Source organism: Diceros bicornis, chromosome X (assembly GCF_020826845.1).
Source record: "Diceros bicornis minor isolate mBicDic1 chromosome X, mDicBic1.mat.cur, whole genome shotgun sequence".
Taxonomy (NCBI): domain Eukaryota; kingdom Metazoa; phylum Chordata; class Mammalia; order Perissodactyla; family Rhinocerotidae; genus Diceros; species Diceros bicornis.
This window is the reverse complement of record NC_080781.1, coordinates 4,190,751-4,203,223: the sequence shown is the minus strand read 5'-3', so window position 1 is coordinate 4,203,223 and position 12,473 is coordinate 4,190,751. Positions and strand designations below refer to the sequence as shown.

The 12,473-nt window shown below is 37.3% G+C and overlaps 1 protein-coding gene across 5 annotated transcripts in view; it reads left to right on the top strand.

The window, feature by feature from the left end:
- The window catches only part of NLGN4X (neuroligin 4 X-linked), a 294,305-nt gene that overhangs the window by 177,662 nt on the left and 104,170 nt on the right, over window positions 1–12,473 (top strand). For all 5 annotated transcript variants that reach the window (XM_058535388.1, XM_058535387.1, XM_058535384.1 and 2 more), the window contains one exon: window positions 1,004–1,156. In XM_058535388.1, coding sequence (XP_058391371.1) covers window positions 1,036–1,156 — 121 coding nt within the window. In that variant the 5' untranslated portion in view covers window positions 1,004–1,035. The remainder of the gene's footprint in view (window positions 1–1,003; window positions 1,157–12,473) is intronic.

Here is a 12,473-nt window from a genome sequence, read left to right as displayed (position 1 = left end):
TAAATTATTATAGTTGAGCTCAGTCTTCTTAAACATTAAATATAAGCCTAGGGAATGATTGATTAACACCAAGTAGGTTATTTCTTCATAACTTTTCAGAAAGCAGGCTTTACAAATGGACAAATGGTGTCTGAACTTTTATCATCACAAACCATGGCGAAATATTGTTTTTACATCATTGTTAAATAAAATAATAAAGTAATTGCCAAGAGTACTCATTGGTTGCAAATCACAACCAATATAAACTCCACAGGGAATTTGTATTCCCTGTGAAAATATATAGCATCCATAATTTTATCTTGAGGTTGCAATCATGCACCATTTTTATTACATCTCTTTCCTTTTCGTCATTTACATGTGTTGGACTATTACAACAAGTCAGCCAGAGCAAAAACACTTGCTTGGACATCAGTTTTCGTTTTGTTTTCATTTTTACACATTTCTGTTCTGTTGATAATTTTTGCCCATTGATTTGTTTTTTTTGTCACCATCTGTCCTATATTGAGAGTTTATAGTTTCACTCCTCCTCTTACGTTCCCATCTTTAAGTTAAAAATGAATCTATAAACTCACCTTTGACTGAAGAGGGCTGTTATAGTAAAAATAAATGATAATTTTGAAGTTGGTTTCACACTCAGACAGTGAAAATATATTTTATAATGGATGCCGTGTGCTTCTTCCATTTCAGTCACCTTTTAGGGTTTGAGCACCGTTTAGGAAATAAGTATCTCATCTAAATCGTTTAATTTTTTTAGTGTTTTAGATATATACATCCATACCACTTCAAATGTCTATATGCTTCTCAAAATATCATTTCTATCTGTAGAAAATATAACAACATTGACCATTTTCCTTAGGCAATCTTATCAATGTGTATATAATTCAAAAATAGACATGGGATTGATTCAAGTCAGAACTAGGAAAAGTAAGCAGTGTCCTTTGCCCTTTATTTAACTAATCAGTATGATTTTTTATTGTATTTCCTTATCTGGCTTTTTTTCCAGACATCCATGATCAGAACAGTAAGAAGCCAGTTATGGTCTATATCCATGGCGGATCTTATATGGAGGGTACCGGCAATATGATTGACGGCAGCATCCTGGCGAGCTATGGGAACGTCATTGTGATAACAATTAACTACCGGCTGGGAATTTTGGGTGAGTGATTCCATCACATACATGACTGTGCGAGAGGCAGTGACGAAGGTCTGCTGTTTATCTTGTTGGGCTCACTGATTGGAATTGTGTTGCTCTGATTCCAAGGAAATTCTACTTCCCAGTACTCACTTCACATGTTAGGATTTGTCTGTTCCTTTTAATAGTTGGATGCACGAAAAATCTGTTTTTTTAGTGTGCAGTTTGTAATCAGGAATTTTATTTCGTGGAACTCCAATCCCTCCTCAAACAAACACAGACTCCAAAGTCATCAAATTAACATGAAGTTTTATTTAAAGCACTTTTCTTTCTGTGGGCTGAAAGCAAACTTTGTTAGCCGACATAGCTCTGTGGAGTGAACTCGCTTAGGTGGTGTGTATGATAACATATTTGGCAATGGGTGGTAATTTCGTACAAGCTGATAATGGCCATAGATATTAGCTTTCTTTTATGGTTGTATAGGTAGATTAATTAGTTGATCGTGTGTAGGAAAATCTTTGACCTAATTTTTTAACTGATTACCTGTATTTGTTGGGCTTTGAAGAACTGCTGTGTGGTTAGCTGGCCATCGCATTTGCATGCAATGCCACTTAACTCTTATTTGAATTTTGTAACATTTTGTGATTTACAGTTAAAGGACGTTGGCTAACTGCATGGAAATTCATGAGTGGCTCTCCATTGTTTTGATGTTTAATTCATTGTCCTCCAATTGGGGATTGGAAAAATATATATTTTGGGGGGTAATATTTTGAGATTTACCTTCTTTTCATGGTTTTGTCTGCTGTCATACAATTTGTGAATAATGTTCCTTGGCCTATGTAAAAAAAGTTTGTTTTCAAGGCAAAAATGCATTGAAATGGTGCAGAAAATTGAGTTTTTAACAATGTGGTTGCGAGTGAGATGTGTATGTCACAGGGTGGGTACCACAAAATATAAAAAATAAAATAAAAAGGACTCACAGAGGTCTGTCAAACAAGAAATATGATTGGAAATGTTTTCTCCAAATAGGAAAATATTACCAAGGATAGTTTATTTTCAACTTGATGTTTTACTCTTATCTTGTACCTTTTTTTTTTCATTCACATGTGAAAATATTCACCTATTAAAAGGACCCCGGGGTGGGGGTGAGTAGTAGAAATGTATTTCTAATTGAGAAATGCAAACATCCATAAATGTTTGCAAAATTACGTCTTTTGGAGCATTAATAAAGTACTCGAAATTCTCTGTTGGTTTTTTACATTAAAGAAAATAAAAAGGAGCTTCTCATTTCATGATTTTATTTCTTTTTCTTACTTCATAGATTCTATGAGCCAAACCTTTGCAGAGTAATTTCACATAGCAATGATTGCATGCCTCTCCAAATATTTTCCAGAGGCTTCTGGCGAGTTGCTTTAGCCACTAGTGTTTGAAACAGGAAATCATGTTTCTTGATCTTTTACAAAAGATCCTTTCTAACAAAGAGGTGGGGAGAGGAGACAACATGTCGGGGGGCTGCACGTAGCCCTTTCAAAGCAGGCAGTGTGTTGGACCCTGTGTAGCATCATCAGACCGAGGAGGTGCTCTGGGCTCTGTTTTCTGAATGAAGCATCGGACATTGATCAAGTTCTTGCTTTGGTGGAATAACAAAAATGTTCTCTTGCGTGCATGATGTGTAGATGTTACTTAGAAGGTTAGATTTCAAAAGAAATTGATTTTTTCCCCTCTAAAGCCAAACTGTATTAAGCAACTCTACAAGGCGACCTCTTATCAGTTTGGCCCGTTCATGAATTAAGTACAGATCTGGAAAAGTACTGTGGGAATTGTATGCGTCTTAATATTTTTTCAAATAAGGGAAAAAACATTCTTGGTTTTAGAATTTTTCTCCTTGAAAAATTCTAAGTCTACATTTTGCTACTGAGAGTTAAAAAAAAATCATGGTAAGATAACAGAGAGCTGTGAGAGAGGTCGTAGAAAAATAAAAGAAGCAATTTAGCATCTCTCTCCAGTCTATTTACATCCCGCGAATGAGCTACTGTGGAACCACCGAGAACACTACAGACACCCTTTTATTGGATGGAGTGAAATGTGCCAACTTTGCTGATTATACAAAGTGACAGAGATTTTAAAATGTGACTTAGTTTATCACCATCACGGATCTTGCCTTTGCTGCTATCCTCTTGGAAACTGTTAGAGAGCATTTGCTTTTTCCTTGCAGCAAATCACTATTATCAGTGTTGAAAAATATTTTTAAACCATTGGCATCCAAATATTTTAAAAGATGATCAATTAAAATGGCACAATAATCACAGGGATGATCGTTCCAATTCGTGCCTTTGATATGAATGCATGTGTTTTTAGCAAAATGTTGAAGTATTGGTTGAGTTTTTCTCCAAAAAGTAATAAATACATAAATGCTATTTTTCTTTCTGAGGAATGGAAAAATATTGTTTGAGATGATTCTTTTTTTGCAGAGTAAAAAATGCAGTTTTCCTACCCAAAAGAGAGGGGTAAAAAGACGAATTATGGTAAAAATGGAAACAGGATGCTGGTGTGGAAAGGACATAAATTTTTTAGGATGACACAGAAATGAACCAGCGTCTTCTCTCTACTCCATGTCTGACATTGAGGAAGTCAGCTAATATTTTCTGAGTCCCTATAGACTGTGGTAGCATCCTCTCCTTTGCAAAGTTATTGTACATACAGCACAAATGTATTGTACATACATTATGTATGTGAAGTTTCATAGCCCATGACAGGCAACCAGTACACCCAGTCACCTTACAATTCCCACTGCTATTAATATCACTGGACATTGTATTAATATCACTGTTGATCCACAGAATTAATTGAAACTGGCCAAATATGTAGTAGTTAATATCTATCCAATACTGTCATCAAAACTGAACTGCTTTAATTAAAAAGATAATAATAATTATACCATGCTTGTAATGTGAAATAAATGAGAGGATCTTCATGCTTGCTTTTTGGAATATGAATGTTTCCTTTAATCAGAACTGTGTGACACAGTCTTCTAGCCATTGACCATATAATTTATTGTCGAATCCAGGACACTTTGAGAGTTATTAATAAGCTATTAATAAGCTAGGATTGTCCCCGGCAAACTGGGGTGTGTCATTATAGGTATAAGGTAATTATTTATACCCACATAAGGCCTAATGATTTAACTCCTGTTCCGTTTATTTTCAAAGGAGATGCTCCTGTATCAGCATGTTTCCTATTCGTTCTACCGTACACCTTTGTCATTAGGAAGGCATATATATCCAAAACTTGAGTTCTATCAAATCTGCCTCTTATTTTTTTTTTCATGATGATTGTTCAAAGACCTTTGATATAAAAGAGAAATCTCCTCACTGTTGCTTACTGATGGAAATACCTGGGATTTATTTATTTGTGGCTCTTACCTCCACTTTCCTCATTAATTGTCTCCAATTTGCATGTCTTTGCATCTTCAGTTGGTTGATTCTACCCCCATTCAGATATTCATTTCAATTTAGCTCGCATGGTATTACCTTTTGAGTTATCCTACAATTCGATGCCTCGTTTATGCTTTAAGTTATTTTTTGCTTCAAAATGATCCTATCTATATGCATTAAGACCACTTTATTGAGAGCATGCAGTGTGGCCAGCGGTGGGTTGCTGTATGTGGTACTTCTCTTAATCCTCACAAACTCCCTTGGAAGGTTCACTTATCTTACTTAGGAGGAAACAAAGGCTCGGAGGTGATGGGATGGACTCAAGTGGTACAGCTTGTAGGGATCAGAGCTGAGGTTGGAACCCAGGTCTAACGGAAGCCAAAGAGCTCACGTCCAGCCTTGCCAGTCAGTGTTAAATATGAACCAGGTAAACTACAAAATGAGTTAGGAAACTGAATACCACTTTAGCATCAGGTTTACCTTCTATAATTGCACAAAAAATATCAGATGTGCTTATTGTTGATCTAGATAAAAAATTGTGACACGATGCTTACAATGTATTCCTATGTTCCTCAAAGTGGGTTCTTCGTTGCTGATTCCTGTTCATTGAATCATTATTGGTAGTCCACTATGGTGCACGATGATGGTGGTATCTGCCCTAACAATGGCATTTGTCACATCAAAGCTCTTGGGCACCATGGATCTAACGCTTTATCATCGAGTTGGGTGTCTGACTGCTAGAGCCCATTCCTTTGCCTGCTTCCTGTCTGTTGCCCTCAAATGGAGTTGAGACCATTGAGCTAAATGGTGACTTCAATGGATGTCTCACCTGATAGGTATTTTGTGATCTTAAGAAATGTTGCCCATAGGTTTACATAACTGACTTTTCCAAGGATTCAAAAAGTCTCAGAAACACCTGCTCATTTTTCAGGTGTTGTAGCTATACTGAAAGTTTTCCTCTCAGGGAAGGTTGTGTAACTAACAGTGTTCTGAAGTTGCCTTTCTCTTGAAGGTCATCCATTGCATACACCCATTTAGGTGCATTGCTCTCATAACTTTGAATATAAGAGAGAAATATTTTGAAATAAAAGCAGTCTATACGCAGAGCAGGAAGATTATTTGAATTAAAATCTGCATGACTTGAGCTATATGCATGCTCTCATGGTGTGGCCACCTTTGCTGTTCTGGTCTCCTTTTTGGGGTCTTGGTTTCCATCTGAGATGGAAGGTCAGTGGCATTTGGAGGCCCTTTGACATGAGCTAGAGTAGTTTCACTGTTGTCCCTTTAAAATATTGGTCTTCCATGTCAGACTTCATTCAGTAAAAGGAGTCTGGGAATCATTGGAGCTGAGGATTGATAATTTCCTGTAAAGAGCTATGATCTGAATTCCATGTTTGTGCATTTCTGCACAAGCATTTTGCATCAGCGATACTTTAGTGGGTCGCTATGATATGCCGTATGCACCTCTGCTGCAAAATATCAAGCTACTGTATAGATGGCACATATATTCCTCTGTCATTTGGGAGTTCAAGATGTTCACTATTTGGTGCTTTCACTTTTTTTTAATAAGAATCCTTTTTTCTCTTTTCTTTTTATATGTTTTGTGAAGAATTTTCTCTTAGATTACAAATGGAGCATATCTTATTTATCAAATCAAAATTCCTTAAGTGTGTATATAAAGAAAAAAATCATTCCCCTCTTCAAGGATCTCCATGTCTTGATGCTGCCTTCCTAACTCCAGCATATCCCCTCTCCTCTCAGATTTCCCCAATTGGATTCCGACTGGAAAAGTTTCCTTTCTCCACTTTAAAAGAGAAACCATGCATCACTAAGCTACAAAAAATGCTGGAAAAAGTTAAATGGGTACAAAGGAAAGGTGGAGTGTTGCACTTAGAGAAAAATAAACAAAAGTCTAGAAGTAAAAGGTATGGGAGAAGTGTGAGAGCATGGGATGAGAAATTGTGTGAGACCATTCACAACCATGAAAATACAGATGGTGGAAGGAACAGATGGGAACCCTTAGAATAAGACCCTGTTTGGTGAGTGGCTGACATCATCTGGGTCTCATTGCTGCAAGGGTTGCTGATGTTGTTCTCCAAGATGGGCTCGGGGGCAGTGGGGAGTATGTACTCTAGATAATACAAGTGTAGGATGCATGCATTGTGGAAGGCAGGGTTGGCGTAGCTTCTCTGATCCCAAAGCTACGCAAAAACGAAAAACCAAGAGATTCTTCCCAAAAAAAGTTATTGTCTTTCGTAGTCTTCTTTATCAATAGGTTTCTGGGCATTCAATAGTCGTGTGGAAACACTGTAATCCAATCTTTGTTGTGGCTGGTGTTGATATGAACCAGAACTCTGGGAGTGGACAAGTTTGTGGTCCTGTTTTGTTCTTGCTGATCCTTTGTTTGGGTTTTCCTCTTCTGCCTCCTGGTGGCTAAACATGCCTACTGCATTAACTTTGGTCAGCAAATAAAGAAGAGTGCTCACATCGGATGCATGCTCTGTCATTGGGACTTCAGAGGCACGTGGGAGCAGATATAGAAAGCACTACAGTGGGATCAAGACTCTAATGTGGAAGGTGTCATTTGTGTGAAGGTTGATATGAACAGCAGAGCCAAGAGGATCCTTTGTTCTGAGGTGACAGAAGGCCATGGGGGAAAGTAAACTGCAGCAAATGGAAATGAAGAGAGATGTGAAGGGATTTTTTGGGTGAAGAAAATTAGGAGAAGGGTGGAGAGAAGGTACAAAAGACTTTTTTCTTTCAATCTCAAATGCACAAAATTATTGACTAGCATGTGCTGTGCTATGCAGAATCTCCATGATCTCCTTATGGATGATTCAGCATTTCTTAAAAGAAGTTGGAATTTTATTTTTGCATGGCTAGCCATTTTTGGAAATCACAATGTTAAGACACACTTGATAGAAGAATCTATTCAATAAATACATAATTTCCAGCTAATTAATTCTAGAGTATCATGTCAGCTTGAGTTAATAATCACACAGGATCTACTTAAAAAATGTTCTCCTCCAGAAATTTTTACATTCAAAACAGAGTCTCTTAGGAGTATTAATTCTAAAAGAAACAAACCACTCTCTCCCCTTTGTATGTTTTCTTCATTTTGCTCCTCACATAGCGTATGAAGGGTTGAGCATTTTTAGTTGATTAGGATAAGGTGGCCTCTGTCTTCCTGGGAAAAAGGGGCATGAGCATCATTGCAAATGAAAAGAAGGTCATTGGGTATTTGAGTGTTGGGAGAAGCTGGAAAGTTCCAGGGGGAAGCATTGACATTGAGAGCCAAGATACATTAGGCTTGATTGGAGTGGGCTGGGAATTAAGATTCTGGCGATAATTCTGTCACAGAAATGTTTTTTAAACAGTCCCTGAAGGATAAATACCTGCATGCTTCCTATGTGCCTTTCCTTCCTTCCCTAGATATGTTTGAGGAAATTAGGCCTTTCAAGTGAGATATTGGAGAAATGTCTGAAAGGCAATCGGAATGGGAAGTTTAAAGACTGCTGAGGCTGAAACACTCCATGACTATACACATCTAGCCTGTAGATCTTTTTTTTTCTTGTGACATTCACCTGCAAACCTGTAATAGCCTGCTTTATAAGAAACATGAAATGAATGTGCACGTGTGTACATGGCAGGAGTGGTACCACGAGGGGCATAGTCTCTCTTCTAGTATAACTCTCCTAGTTTTGCCTAATGACACACCAATAAGTCACTGACTTTATGAAAAGGAACGCTAGAAGATGCAAGGTGCAGATTCAAAGTGACTTTCTTAGGGAGCAAAAGGTAACCCAGAAATGGCAGATACATTGTGCATTTAGCAAGATAAATGTATTTTTCAAATAAAATTGCATTGTAACATATTGATTGGGTAAGTCTGATCTAATTGGTAGGGTAATTTTTCCTTTGATTAAAAAGAAATAGCTTTTTTGAATGAAGTGTGCAATTCCCAGCATAAAAAATCAGATATATTTTAGAACACTAAATGCCACACTCCTTTGCTGCTATAGCCATGAGGCATGGATGAGCTAGGGTCTTTCCGTAGATAAATCAATTGCAGGGCTCTGTTGATTCTGCTAATTATCTGAGATGGCATGCACTGATTTTCATTGCATTCAGTGCAACAGCTTTTATTATAGGTTCAGATATTACGGAAAGAAGGTTGTGTCCTATGAAATGGGTATTGTCACAAACAGGTGGGTAGGATTGTAAAGATACACGTTTTAGTATAGACATAAGCATTAGATGATCTCGCACAGAAACACTCTGAATTCTCTCCAATAAAACTAAGATTTGTACCAGAGTTGGGAAAACAATTTTGGAATGAGGAAATGTTTTCAGTTTGGATTGAGAAATGTTTTCTATCATTCAAAGTGATCCATGTCTCTTTACTAACGTATCTGGATAACTGTTTAGGTGACCCAGTTATTCTTTTTTCTTAGAGATCTGACATATATATATCTATATATATTCTATTCTATGCCGTTTGAACACATGGAGGACACCCCACCAGAGTGTCTCTTTCAATATGTTTCTGAATCTCTAAGAATCCTTTCCCCTCGTTGCTATCCCCTTCTCTCTCCTAAATATAAACTTATAATATCATTTAGAAATATCATTCATCCTTTCTCTTAGTAGTGCTTTGCTAAAACCATGCATAGGATTTCACATCTTTACAAAAAAGAATCTTGAGCAAATGGCCTCATTACTTCCACATCTCTTTTTTCCACAGTGCTCATTTTTTTAGTTATACCTTGTCTATTTCTTCCCTTCTCATGTCTGGTTAACCAACTTCCTCCCTTTTAATCATATTTCTTCAAAACAGTTCTCTCAAGGGCCACTCATATGTCGTAAGCTTTTTCTCTGCTGCCTCAAATACTTTTAATGGCCTTTACTGCATCCGTATCTTTCTTAATCTTCTTGGAATCCTTAACATGTAAATGACCTATTGGGTTTGTCTCCACTCCTACTTTTCATTGTCTGTCTGCTTTATTTAACACAGCTTATATACAATGTACACATTTAAAGTGTACAATTCCATGGCTTTTAGTCTAGTCACAAACTGGCTGCCATCAACGCCATTTAATGTTTGAACATTATCATCAGTCCAAAGAAAAACTCCATATCTATTCCTCCGGCCCCCCAGACTTACGCAACTACTAATCTACTTTCTGTCTCTATGGATTTGCCTTTTCTGGGCATTGCATGTAAATGGAGTCATACAATATGTGGTCTTTTGTGTCTGACTTTTTTCACTGAGTATTATGTTTTCAAAGTCTATCCATGTTGTAGCATATATCAGTACTTTGTTAATCTTTATGACCAGGTAATACTCCATTGTATGGATATAACATGTTTTGTTTATCCATCCATCTTTTTTGTGTGCGTGTGAGGAAGATTAGCCCTGAGCCAATACCCGATGCCAATCCTCCTCTTTTTGCTGAGGAAGATTGGCCCTGGGCTAACATCTGTGTCGATCTTCCTCTACTTTATATGGGACACTGACACAGCATGGCTTGACAAGAAATACGTTGGTGTGTGCCCAGGATCCGAACCCCGGGCCGCCGAAGCGGAGCGTGTGCACTTAACTGCTATGCCACCGGGCCAGCCCCTATCCATTCATCTTTTGATGGGCGTTTGGATGTTTCCACTTTTTAGATACAGTAATGCACCATGTAACTACACTTCGGTCAACAATGGACCACATATACAACAGTTGTCCCATAAGATTAGTACCATACAGCCTAGGTGTGTAGTAGGCTATACCATCTAGGTTTGTGTAAGTACACGCTATGCTGTTCACACAATGACAAAATCACCTAACAATGCATTTCTCAGAATGTATCCCTATCGTTAAGAAATGTATCACTGTATTATGAATAATGGTGCTATGAACATTCATGTACAAGTTTTTGTGTGGATACATGTTTTCATTTTTCTTGAATATATACCCAGGAATAGAAATTCTGGGTCATATGATAACTCTGTTTAACCATTTGAGTAACTTTCAAATTCTTTCCTAAAGTGGCCGCACTGTTTTCTACTTCTACCAGTATAAAGGCTCTAATTTCCCCACATCCTCACCAACACGTGTTCTTGTCCATCTTTTTAACTATAGCCATCCCAGTAGGTATAACGTAGTGTTATATTTGATGTGCATTTCCCTGGTTACTACTGATGTTGAGCACCTTTTCATGTGCTTACTGGCCATTTGTCTATCTTCCTCAGAGAAATGTCTGTTCCGATCTTTGCCCATATTTTACTGGGGTATTTATCTTTTTAGTATTGAGTTATAAGAGTTGTTTTTTTTTTTTTTTAGCATGTTGTGGATACATGTTCCTTATCAGATATAGGATTTGCAAATATCTACTCCCATTTTGTTTTTTACCCCACTTTTTTGGTGGTACCCTTTGAAGCACAAATGTTTTTAATTTTGATAAGGTTCAATTTATCTATTTTTTCTTTTTTTCTTTTTGCTCTTTTTGTGGTGTGTAAAAAGTCTTTGCGTAACCCAAGGCCACATCAATTTGTGCCTATATTTGTTTCTCAGAGTTATATAGTGTCAGATCTTATTTTAGACCTGATCCATTTTGAGTTCACTTTTTAAAAATATATTATCACGTGCTTTTTGTCCTTTTTCCTATTGATATATTTCATTAATCAGTTTCTGAATATTAAACTAACCTTGAATGCTAGAATAAATCCCACTTGGTGATGGTAATGATCCTTTTGATATACTGCTGGATTTGGTTTGCTAGTATTTTTTTGAGGACTTTTACATCTACATTCATAAAAAGATGAATCCATAGAGCTCTTTTCTGGTGATGTCTTTGTCAGGTTTAGGTATCAGAGTACTTACTACTCTTCTCACAGAATGAGTAGGAAGTGTTTTCTCATCTTCTATATTTTTTTAAAGAGTGTGTGGAGGATTGGTGTTAATTTGCCTTTGAGCAATCAGTAGGATTCACCACTGAAGCCATCCAGGCCTGGGATTTTCTTTGAGGAAAGTGTTTTCATTACTAATTCACTTTCTCCACTTGTAGTCCTATTCAGATTTTGTCATCCTTCTTTTGAGCTCATTTGCTGTCAGGCATTCAATGCTCGCATCGAAGATGAGGTCACTTTAATTCACATCTCTGACCCTGATCTTTTCGCTCAATTTTCATTTCCACCCTTTTACATATCCAGGACATTTCCACTTGAAATTTCCACCAGCGCTTTGAAACAAAATGGCCCCATATTACTCACAAAACTGGCTGCAAAGAGGGAGACCAGCAACTCACCTTTGTCTCTTTCTTATCACTTATGTATCTGGAAACTTAGTCCTCTGCCTCACTTATCTACAACTCTGCATAATGACTCTTGCTGCCCAAACAGCCTGGCCCACTTATTGTATTTCACAAGTTCAGTGCTATCATGACAGTCAACCCAATATTGAGCCCTACTGCTGTCTCCATTATTAGGATTGGCTACTCACCGTACAGACCCGATTTATGGATGCAAGAATGGATGAAGTGTATCTAGATAGAGTGCCATTGAAGCATCTCCAAATATGGATTCATTTCAACCAGTTTACTGTGACTGGGGATTTGATCCTGCCACTGCAGGCTCAGGGATCTAAATTCATGACCTCGATGTAGGAGTCAATATGTCTATCAGGGAAAGATCAGCATTGACTGAACTACAATGCAAATTTTCTCATTGACCATAAGACATTAACTCCCCATAACTGTTAATAAAATATGGATAAGGAATCTTTTCGCTATGAATTGGCAAGCAAAATTCACAAGGTTTTATAGGGAGCCCTAAATTAAAAAAAAAAAAAAATTACAGAAAGAGAAAGAGAGCTATGTGTGTATAATTTAAATGATATTAAGACATTGTTTCTTACCCTT